The 12,500-nt window shown below is 41.1% G+C and overlaps 1 protein-coding gene across 1 annotated transcript in view; it reads right to left on the bottom strand.

The window, feature by feature from the left end:
* The window catches only part of LOC133658357 (inositol-trisphosphate 3-kinase A-like), a 78,010-nt gene that overhangs the window by 7,881 nt on the left and 57,629 nt on the right, over window positions 1–12,500 (bottom strand). The window contains exons 3-5 of the mRNA XM_062060278.1: window positions 7,819–7,918; window positions 7,519–7,732; window positions 3,908–4,112 (exon numbers count right to left, since the gene is read on the bottom strand). Of these exons, the coding sequence (XP_061916262.1) occupies window positions 3,908–4,112; window positions 7,519–7,732; window positions 7,819–7,918 (519 nt within the window). The remainder of the gene's footprint in view (window positions 1–3,907; window positions 4,113–7,518; window positions 7,733–7,818; window positions 7,919–12,500) is intronic.

Genomic DNA, 12,500 nt, shown 5'->3' with positions numbered 1-12,500 from the left:
ATACGCTTACAATTAGTGCATCAACCCAAAAAACCTCCCTCCCCCATTGACACTCATTCACACTCATTCACACAAAAGGGTTGTTTCTTTCTGTTATTAATATTCTGGTTTCTACATTATATATCAATATATATCAATACAGTCTGCAAGGGATACAGTCCGTAAGCACCCATGAGTGTGCGTGCTGCTGGTCCACTAATAGTACTAACCTTTAACAGTTAATTTGACTCATTTTCATTAATTACTAGTTTCTATGTAACTGTTTTTATATAGTGTTTTACTTTCTTTTTTATTCAAGAAAATGTTTTTAATTTATTTACCTTATTTTGTTAATTTTTTTAAAAAGGACCTTATCTTCACCATACCTGGTTGTCCAAATTAGGCATAATAATGTGTTAATTCCACGACTGTATATATAGGTATCGGTTGATATCGGTATCTGTAATTAAGAGTTGGACAATATCGGAATATCGGATATCGGCAAAAAGCCATTATCGGACATCCCTAGTTTTTAAATTTAATTTTTTTTAAAATTATTGTTTGTTGTCCTAAGACTATTTTATGTAGGTTGTTTTAAAAGCACTGGGCTGGATTCCTGTCCAATTTCCTTGTTTCCATACAACGACAATAAAGGTATTCTGATTCTGATTCTGAACATGTTTGTTTGGTCAAAATACCGCAATGATTAAACATTTGATCAACCTTGTCTCAACTATCTTGTTCAGAGCAGCCGATTTTAGCCTCTGCATGCAGACTTGATGTGTGAGCAGCTCAGCGCGTGTCGCGATACAAGTTTCATCCAGAAAACTGCAGCCTGTGCAGCATTTGTACACCAGGAGGGAAAAAAATGGATTAGCCCTGAAGTCAAGATATTATAGACTACACTCAGCCTTGGCGCAGTACACAGAGCTCCTCTGTGCGCCAGACTAAGATTTGGAGCCCCCACAGGAATGGCTGATAAATGTTGTTTTTACGTGTGACAATGTTTGCACACTTAGCTTAGCTCTGACATTGTAGTGGTTCAGTGAAGTCGATTTGCTAGTGAGAAACTTTGTGTGAGGGCGCTGAGAAAGACACGGTTTTTGACATACTGAACTAACATAAACATAACACGTTGCTTATTTTCCTTTTGATTACTGAGCAGGCAAGACAAAGGGACAAATACTGTTTGTGCAAATGTAGCGATCTTCCCTTACTGCCCTTACTGCAGGGGTGCCCATTATTTGGATGGCGAGCTAGCGGTGGATGGTGGAGGGTGTGTCAGTCCATTACCAACCAGGCATAAAAAAAATAGACCTAAAAATGAGCGATCATCAGTCTTCAGCAAGACGTCACTTTGGTCACTTGATTGACATTCACGGCACCCGAGGGTCTTGTGAGATGACGCTGGCTGCTGCCAGATCATTATTAAGAAAAAATGACCGACAGGAAGGCGAGAAACACTTTTTATTCCAACAGACTCGCCGTACCTGCCGCCAAAACTCTAAAGACCAACTGCACAGTTTCTATCTTCACAATAAAAGCCCTGCTTCATCCTGCCTGCGCTAACAAAATAAGAGTCTCAGATAGGGCTGGGCGATATATCGAAAATACTCGATATATCGCGCGGGTTTGTCTCTGTGCGATATAGAAAATGACTATATCGTGATATTGGAGTATACGTTCTCACGCAGTTGCTTTTAGCTGCGGGCATTACACTACAGGCTCTTCTCACTCTTTCTTGTCTCTCCTTCTCACAGAGACATAAAACAAGCGCACCTTCTTACATACGTCACATACTGTCACGCGTGCAACGTCATACGCCCTTGCCGAGCAGAGAGGTAGCAGCATGGGTAACTTTAGCTGTGATGCTAGCGGTGAGGGTGGTAATACGAGAGAGAGAAAGTGCGAATCTGGTAACAAATGAAGGAAGAATAATTAATTCCCAAGAAAAACAGCAGGGGGTCCATCGTCTGGCGGTGGTTTGGCTTTGAACAGACAACCGTAATATGTCAAGTATGCGGCAAAAGTGTTGCTACAAAAAGTAGCAGCACTACTAATGTAGCATAATTTGGAAAGTCACCCGCTAAAGAATGAGGAGTGCTTGAAACTCTGCATGTCAACATCTCCGGCCGGTGCCACACCCACAAAATGCCCAAGCAACCATTTCCACATCAACAGCGTATGAAACAAATAGTCATCAACAGAAGGAGATAACGTCCGCAGGAACCTACCACATAGTGAAGGACATACACTATTTGATTTCCTATTATGCAGCTCATTTTTATTTGACAGTATTTAAATATCTTGTATGACATCATGCACAAAAGTGCACTTTATTTGTTTTAAACTATTGTAGTGGCGTTCTGTACAAAAAGTGCACTTTAATTTAGTGTTGTTTTGATATGTCATCTTAGTGACATCATGCACAAAAAGTGCACTAATAGCTTGTTTTAAAATGTCTCTGACAATCTGCACTTTCTGTTTTGGAAATGACATGAATGTTTGTGCCACTGCTTAATAACTGTTTAATAAATACACTTTTGGTAAATTGACTTAGTTATGATTTCCCTCTCTGCATGAAAGTTTAAAATGAGCATATATTAATGCAGTATGAAGAAGAATGTTTTAATGTAGACACATAGAATCATCATACTGGTGTGATTATATGCATCAAGTGTTCATTCAAGGCTAAGGCAAAATATCCAGATATATATCGTGTATCGTGACATGGCGTAAAAATATTGAGATATTAATAAAAGGCCATATTGCCCAGCCCTAGTCTCAGAAAGCTGGCGCACACAAGCTAGCAAGCTATGGAGTTTGCTGCCAATGTATTTCTTGTAAAGTGTATAACAAGGAGTATGGAAGCTGGACAAACAAAAAGCAAGCACTTTCATGTGGTATTGGACAGAAAGGAGGACTTTTTTCTCCTCCATTTGAAAATGTGGAGGTTATCATCACTACTGTCTGATTCCAATCAATGCAAGTCATCACAATCATACCAACTTATATTCTTGTCTTCATGAAAGAAAGGAATCTATATGTGTTAAACATGCTTGTATTTTGTACACCTTTAACATGTGAACAAAAACGGCAAAATAAATAAATAAATAAAAATGTTATATATATATATATATATATATATATATATATATATATATATATATATATATATATATATATATATATATATAAGGGCTGCAACTAACGATTAATTTGATAATCGATTAATCTGTCGATTATTACTTCCATTAATCGATTAATAATCGGATAAAAGAGACAAACTACATTTCTATCCTTTCCAGTATTTTATTGAAAAAAAACAGCATACTGGCACCATACTTATTTTGATTATTGTTTCTCAGCTGTTTGTACATGGTGCAGTTTCTAAATAAAGGTTTATTTAAAAAATAAATAAATAAAATAAAATAAAAAAAATGTTTTACATTAAAACAAAGCCTCTGCGCATGCGCATAGCATAGATCCAACGAATCGATGACTAAATTAATCGGCAACTATTTTTATAATCGATTTTAATCGATTAGTTGTTGCAGCCCTAATATATATATATATATATAAATCAATATAAATGATATATATCAATGAGGTAGATCCCCTCCATTGAAAAGTAGCTTGCCTGCAGAAAAAGTGTGTGCACCCCTGCCTTACTGCCACCGCTCCGAGCGGGGCGCAAACCCACGTCCCCTGATTGAGAGGTTCAGTATGTGTGTTAGCCACTGGGCTAAAAACCCCGAGCAGCACACTCATACACATGGCTGGCCTCCGTTACACTAATAACAAGTTGGTTTTACATACTGTAACATGTCCCCTATAAACTGCTTTGCTTGCGTGTGGCAACTTGATGGACTGGAACATTTTTATCAGTCTTTAAAAATTAATTTACTTGGCAGTGCAATCTTCTTACCTTGATGCCCTCAATGCGAAAGCCCAGGGTCGCCGTGGAGCTGATCGTCTCCCTCCACTGCATGTATCTGGGCTTGAGGACGCCCTGTTGAGCTCTCTCCTGCACTGTCGGCGCCCCGGGATCCACAGCGACCATCTTCTCGTACATATCCTGTCTCAAACGTGGACGTTCTCTCGCTTTCATCAGCTCCTCCTCCAGATAGGTCCTGATGAAAGAAAAGTCAACCATTTTTAATATGAATCAATGATACGTTTGATTTGTATGTCGCTGCTTTCTTATGCATATGTGATTCTAAGGGCATCGCCTTGTTTGTAACTGGACTTTATAGGTCAGAGCAGGGCAAATATTTTGACTCAGGGGCCACATTGAGAGAAAAAATGTGTCTGTGGGGCCAATGTGTATGTGTGTATAAATGATATATACACGTTTAGCTGTAAAAATCTGCTGTACAATATGTGTGTTTGGCTCCCTTTTTTTCATAAGCACTAATACCAAAAGTCACAATGTCCAAAAGAGTTCTAAAAAAGTTATGACAGACCGCCTTAAAAAATCGGAATGGAATTTTAAAGTTTTTTACTCAACGGGACACCCAAAATGTACATTAAAATAAAGAAAGTGGGATTTACAATATTAACTATAAACAATAAAACCCTGAATATTAACATTGCTCCTCTTTTACTTCTCAGACCAGCTCCTCCATAGACATCTTTGACAATCAAGCAAAACACAACAAAAATGTAAAAAACAGCAAAGTATGAATGCAAAGTGTAATAAACACCTACAATATGATATATTATCATGTAAAAATCTGCTTCTGCATCTGTTCCTGACACAAGTGTTTGGGGCTGGCGGCTCTGAAAACATACCCCGCCCACTCTGCTTTGTTCCTGGTCTGAGCTGCTGTGACCTAGATCATTTAAAAACAGCACATCATAATGGCGGCTATTGTTTTGATGTTAAAGGTCTAAAAAATGATGTCGAACGTCTGGCGGGCCAGATTGAAAATCTTAATGGGTCGCATATGGGCCGTATTTTGCCCTGGTCTGTTATAGGTTGTCTAAGAAAACATTTCACCTTTCGTCGGCACAGGCTTCATCAGTTCATGCTCAAAAAACGAAGCGAAACATCTTCTAAGACCAATTCAATGCCAGAGAACACAATGACCTTGATGAATAGTGACTCACATTCAAAGCACCAAGACATGTTTTTACACAAAATAGTAGAATTGTGTACTCCCTTTTGTGAGATACTGACGAGAGATAGGATTTTAGATGTCATGCAAGTGTAAACAAGTAACCACCATTGAAGTACCAATGATAGGTGTGGTGAAATTTGTCCTCTGCATTTGACCCATCCTCTTGTTCACCCCCTGGGAGGTGAGGGGACCAGTGAGCAGCAGCAGTGGCCGCGCCCGGGAATCATTATTGGTGATTTAACCCCCAATTCCAACCCTTGATGCTGAGTGCCAAGCAGGGAGGTAATGGCTCCCATTTTTATAGTCTTTGGTATGACTCGGCCGGGATTTGAACTCACGACCTACCCATCTCAGGGCGGACACTCTAACCACGAGGCCACTGAGCATAAGACCTACATTCTTGCTGCATACCATGTAAAAATAGGTTGACCAATACTGTGTAAAACATAAATTCAGTAAAATGTAGTGAGTAATAACACGTATGACTTCAAGACTTCCAAGATTCTTTATTGTCCAGGTTAGTTGGTTTATCCTCTTAAGGCCTAAGCGGTTTGTTTACATGCTTTTTTTATTTCTCTTTGCTATTTGGGCTTATTGGACCCTAATTACAATAAAAACTAAGAATCATCTTTTGATATGATGTACTTAGTCCATAAGTACACAATCGTGTACTTCATGTTTAGTGACATGCTAATTCTTATTTTTACACTTTTTTCCCCCATATTCTATTGTATGTTATACTCTTCTGACACCACCAGATGGCAGTATAAGTGTCCACATAAGCGGCCATAAGACCCCAATTCAGTAGTGTACACAATTTTGGAAATAAGAGCTAAAAGGTGCTGTCCACGCATGTGGCCACTAAGCATTTAGAGGTTTTAAAAGGGACCTACTGTATGATGATTGTATTCTAATTAAAACACTTTCTTGTAGTCCTGATAATATGTTTCGGATATGCTTTGGTGTAAATGTTGCTTAAATTCTGTTCCCCCGTCACTTTTGTAACCCGTTTTTTAAATCAGTCTGCAAGATGTTCCGTTTTTTTTTTAGGTGTTTCCAGATTGCAAATGAAACCACGCCCCACCGTCTCCAATAGTATAACAATGTATCTTTTGAAAATGTACACTGTTTGAATATATTTATTGAAGTTGTCTCCCTTTTCCAGACACGGTCCAAAAATAAACTTCATAAACATTTTATAAATTCACCCGATCACAACTTTAGGTACACCTGCACACTGTCCGATCGATTCAAACCTGTGTTAAAAAAACAGCTCTTTGATGCTTTGGCATTGTTTAACACGAGTATCCAGCAGAGCAGAAAATACTAAATTCATCACAGGCCCCTTTTATTAAAAGCTAAATACCCTTTGATGTCCATTGAACTGAGCTGAGATTAATTTTGCTCCTAATATTTGCGGTAGAAAATGGATGGATGGATAGATTCTAAACAAAAAAACTAAGGGCTTTGGTTAGAGTGCAAACATTTAAGTGTATAAAAGGTTACATTATCTTATACCAGTGTTTTTCACACTAGTGTGTGCTGTGGAAGATGATCTAATTTGAGCTATTTGGGTTAAATATATGTTTTGCAAATCAGTAATTATATTCTGCAAATGATGTGTTGTTGTTGAGTGTCGGTGCTGTCCAGGGCTTGGCAGCATAACCATGTAATACTCTTCCATATCAGTAGGTGACAGCAGGTAGCTAATTGCTTTGTAGATGATCGAAAACAGCGGGCGGCAGTGTGCAGGTAAAAAGGTGTCTAATGCTTAAACCAAAAATAAACAAAAGGTGAGTGCCCCTAGAAAAGGCATTGAAGCTTAGGGAAGGCTATGCAGAACGAAACTAAAACTGAACTTGCTACAAAGTAAACAAAAACAGAATGCTGGACGACAGCAAAGACTTACTGTGGAGCAAAGACAGTGTCCACAATGTACATCCGAACATGACTTGACAATCAACAATGTCCCCACAAAGAAGGATAAAAAACAAATGAAATATTCTTAAATGCTAAAACAAAGTAGATGCGGGAAATATCGCTCAAAGGAAGACATGACACTGCTACAGGAAAATACCGAAAAAAGCCACCAAAATAGGAGTGCAAGACAAGAACTAAAACACTACACACAGAAAAACAGCAAAAAACTCAAAATAAGTCAGGGTGTGATGTGACAGGTTGTGATAGTACACCTACTTTGAGACAAGAGCTATATTGATGCATGCTTGGTTATGCTTTAAAGTCATATCCAACATTTGCGACAACGACTTTTTACTGTTAACTGAGTTTCGTTTATTAATGATTTCTGCTGGTGGTGTGCCTCTGCATTTTTTCAATGCAAAAATGTGCCTTGGCTCAAAAAAGGTTGAAAAACACGGTCTTATACTAACTGCAGATTTCATACATGATCGCTCACCTGCTGCCCATCTTACAGTCCATGATGGAGGGCGAGTCGAAATCAGCCAGCAGATCATCCATGAGGTTATAGTCCTGCTCATCTCTCTGCACCACACCATAATAACCAGGCACATAGGGCCGAAGCGTGTCCTTCATCAACTTCTGCAGGCATTGTTGCTCGCACTCACAGTACAGCTTTAACAGGCGACCATATTCCCCAGCCTGGAAGTTACCTGCGGTTTGGTGGACACAAGCAGTTAACGATTAAAGCCTGTGTGGAAGCGGTCATGCACCCGCCTCGTGTGTGTGTGTGCCGTACCTGCATGGCCGGCGAGCTGCACCCAAGGGTAGCGCTTCTTGAAAGACACGACGAAGGGGGACCAGTGCACCATGGTCTTCAACTTCTGCCAGGATTTATTCTGGAAAAAGTGCAAAAAAGAGGTTTCATTGTCTTGTGTCTGCACTCGCGGGTCAGTCAGTCTAACTAAACACAAAGCTTAGTGCACACACACCTTAGTAGACATTGGTCGGATCCACCCCCTTTAGTCCACTGACAAAGCCCATTCATAAAACATTGACTAAAGTCGGCAGAGTGGTGTCGTAAAACAGAGTGATACTGTCTACAAAACTGTGTGTTATCTTTGTTAGGAAGTACGACAGCAAAGATAGTGTTCACTTGAAGCTTTGACGCAAGCAACTGATTGGAATGTGTGAGGGGGGGTCCAAAACACACTGTGTGTCATTTGTTTTGACTCCTGCAGTCCCTTGCATAATTGCTGCATTTTCTTCCTGATAACTTTTTCTGAACGTGATTTGAGAAAAGCCAGTTACGCGACAAGCCGTTAATATGAGTAATCCTAAACAGCGGCCACCATATGAAAGTACATCATTTTATTTGCCACGCGTTTTGTTTAAATTACTTGCCTGACATGCATTCTTTCCACAGCTGCTGTGTCGAAACTCTGTCACAATAAAATATGTCTGTATGCAGCAATATCCGCACAGAGCGGAAAGAGCGGCCCTTTGTTTACCAGAAAAACAGGCTTGATTTGACTTAAAGTAGCTTTGCAACAACACAGTGGAATTGTGAAGAAGCCACACCAGTCAGCCTTTTACTTGGAGATGAATGGTAAGGACTGACAGTGATACATTTAGCAGAACCTCCAACGTTAAAAACAAAGCTGTTCCTAGATGCTGATTGACTGCCAGGCTTTTCTAAAACAATGTTCCCCATAGGAAACTAATTTATTTTCTATTAATTAATTTGTAATAACTGTTCTGGCAATGTTTTAAAGGCCTACTGAAACCCACCACTACCGACCACGCAGTCTGATAGTTTATATATTAATGATGAAATCTTAACATTGCAACACATGCCAATACGGCCGGGTTAACTTATAAAGTGCAATTTTAAATTTCCCGGGAAACTTCCACTTGAAAACGTCGCGGTATGATGACGTATGCGCGTGACGTCACGAGGTCAAGGGAAGTGTTTGGACCCAATTCAAATACCTCTGTTTTCTTCGACAAAATTCCACAGTATTCTGGACATCTGTGTTGGTGAATCTTTTGCAATTTGTTTAATGGACAATGGAGACTGCAAATAAGAAAGTTGTAGGTGCGATCGGTGTATTAGCGGCTGGTTGTAGCAACACCAACACCAGGAGGTTGTGTTGTGTTTTGAGCAAGATAGCAGACTCACTACGGTGAGTACAGCTTTGGCTTCCAGACATTTGATCGCTTGCCCGTACGTGCGTGTCGATATGTGCATGTCACGTACGTAACTTTGGGGAAATATATGTTTCTTGCCGACTCTGATGGCGGCCGGGGTGTCGTCAAAAGCGTACAACGCCCGCCGCCACATCTAAGTTAGCTTCTATTTTTTTAGCTTCGCCAAGCTGAAAATTATTAACCGTGTATTTACATGTTCATGGTTTAATAGTATTGTTGATCTTCTATCTATCCTTCCAGTCAGGGTTTTTTTAAATTTAGTTTCTATCTGCATTTGAGACTGATGCTATCACGTTAGCTCCGTAGCTAAGTTAGCTTCTATTTTTTTAGCTTCGCCAAGCTGAAAATTATTAACCGTGTATTTACATGTTTATGGTTTAATAGTATTGTTGATCTTCTGTCTATCCTTCCAGTCAGGGTTTTTTTTAATTTTGTTTCTATCTGCATTTGAGCCTGCTATCACGTTAGCTCTGTAGCTAAGTTAGCTTCTATTTTTTTACCTTCGCAAAGCTGAAAATTATTAACCGTGTATTTACATGTTCAGTCACTGTGAATGTCCATTTCGCGTTCTCGACTCTCATTTTCAAGAGGATATAGTATCTGAGGTGGTTTAAAATACAAATCCGTGATCCACAATAGAAAAAGGAGAGTGTGTGGAATCCAATGAGCCAGCTTGTACCTAAGTTACGGTCAGAGCGAAAAAAGATACACTCCGCACTACACTGTAGTCCTTCACTCTAAAGTTCTTCATCCACGAATCTTTCATCTTCGCTCAAATTAATGGGGTAATCGTCGCTTTCTCGGTCCGAATGTCTCTCGCTCCATTGTAAACAAAGCGGAATTGTGAGGAATCCTTTGTCTTGTGACGTCACGCTACTTCCGGTAGGGGCAAGGGTTGTTTTTATCAGATACCAAAAGTTGCGATCTTTATCGTCGTTGTTCTATTACTTACTTACTTAATCCTCTTCGTCCCTGGCGGGACATAAGGCTTCGACGATCTGCCTACATCTGGACCTGTCCTGAGCAACATGCTGTGCCTCGCCCCAGGTTAGGTTCATCTCCTTCAGCTCAGCTGTCACCGTACGCCGCCACGTGTTCTTGGGCCGACCTTGCTTCCTTTTCCCAGGTGGAGTCTTGGGGATACGGTCTTGGTCCATCCTCAGAACATGCCCAAGCTATTGGAATCGGCGGCATTTAATCTCTAGCACCACACTGTTGCACTTGGTCTTCTTGTATAGATGTGCATTGGATATTTTCTCGGGCCAGAAGATTCGACAGAGTTTCCTGAGGCATCCATTGTGGAAGGCTTCGACTTTTTTCATGTCGTAGTATGTTACTCTCCGTACAACAATACAGATTTTACATTACTGTTGTAAAGTCGGACCTTTGTTCTTAAGCTATATTGCTTGGACTTCCAGATGGTGTATAGCCTAGCAAAAGCACCCTGTGCCTTTCCGAGTCTTGCTCTAATGTCCTTTTGTGCAGCGTTGTCCTGACTGACGAGACTTCCCAGATAGGTAAAGTTCTCAACATAGTCGAGAGCGTGTCCATTCACTGTGATTGGTACATCTGGAGTGGCATTAATGCACATCACTTGTGTTTTGGACACATTTATGTTCAGCCCTACCTGTTGGGTGAATTTGTTCAGTCTGTCAGTTTTCTCCTGCAGATGGATGTGCTTTGGTGCAAGGACAGCAAGATCATCAGCAAAATCTAGGTCTTCAAGTTGGGAGAACAAAGTCCACTGGATACCCCTGGGTCTGTCGGTTGTATTCCGCATGACCCAGTCTATGGCAATCAGGAAAAGAATGGGGGAAATAGCACACCCCTGCCGCACACCAGACTCCACAGTGAAACATGTAGATGGCTCACCATTAACAATGACGCTGCATTCAAAGTGACGGTAGAACATCCCTATGAGAGTGACTAGTTTTGGAGGAACTCCATAGGCCCCAACAATCTTCCATAGGGTGTCACGATGTAGGCTGTCAAAAGCTTTGCGAAAGTCGATGAAGTTGATGTGCAGAGGAGTGTTCCATTCTACACACTGCTCGATAATGTTCTCAGAGCGAAGATCTGATCTATGCAGCCCCTTCCTCTCCTGAACCCTGCTTGTTCCTGCCGTAGCTTCTGATCAATAGTGGAATCGATTCTGCCGAGTAAAATCCTGCAGAAGACCTTAGATGGTACTGATAGCAGCGTGATGCCCCTCCAGTTGTCACAATTTTGGAGGTTTCCTTTCTTGGGGAGTTTGACAATCAGGCCCTTGTCCCAGTCTTGAGGTATTACTTCCTTCTCCCACATGTCTTTAAAGAGATCAGTAAGCACATTGACAGAGGTGTTAAGGTCAGCTTTCAGCATCTCTGCATAGACAGAGTCTATGCCGGCGGCTTTCCCATTCTTCAAGGCTTTGATGGCAAATTTGACCTCTTCTTTACTTGGAGGGGTGGTCTCGATGTCAAGGAGACTTTCTGCTGATGAAGGGTTGGCAGGATCATCTGGCTCCGGGCAGTTGAGTACCTCACGGAAATGCTCAACCCATCTCAAGATCTGGTCACTCTCAGTGGTGAGGATGTTGCCCTGTTTATCTTTAACAGGGGCCGGCTGGCTGTTGTACTTGCCTGTGAGTTGCTTTGTGATCTTGTAAATCGTACTCAACTCACCCCGTGCAGCTGCACACTCAGCTTTCTCTGCTAGATCCTCAACAAAGGCCCTTTTGTCACTCCTTGCACTCTTCTTTACCTCTATGTCCTTTTCCTTGTAGGCTTTCTGGACCTGCTCATGGAGCCTGTGTGATTTTGTGCTAAGCATCTTGGCTTTCAGCTGTTTTCTTTCTTCAATTCTTTGCCAGGTGTCAGGTGTTAACCATTCTTTGTTCCCTCTCTTTCTATAGCCCAAGACTTTGGTGGCTGCCCCTACGTAAGACTTTTTGATGTTCTCCCACTTGCCTTGGGTGTCTGAGTCTTCGTTCGCAGGTTTGGCGAGAGCACTGAAGCGGTTCTTCAGTTCCAGGCAGAACTCTTTGTTGGTCTTGGGGCATCTTAGTTTGGCTACATCAAGATGTTTCCTACGTTGACTCCGCTTTTGCGCTTTCCTTAGTTTCAGCTTGATAATGGCTGTTAGAAGGTAATGGTCGCTGTTGACATCGGCTCCACGATAAACTCGAACGTCTTGGAGAGACCTGGGCCACTTTCCATTGATCAAGATGTGATCAATCTGGTTGGTGGTGGAACCGTCAGGTGACTTCCATGTGAGTTTATGGATTGTTTT

Source organism: Entelurus aequoreus, linkage group LG10 (assembly GCF_033978785.1).
Source record: "Entelurus aequoreus isolate RoL-2023_Sb linkage group LG10, RoL_Eaeq_v1.1, whole genome shotgun sequence".
NCBI classification, from domain to species: Eukaryota; Metazoa; Chordata; class Actinopteri; order Syngnathiformes; family Syngnathidae; genus Entelurus; species Entelurus aequoreus.
Note: the sequence above shows the minus strand (reverse complement) of the source record. Positions and strands in the feature narration are given on the sequence as shown.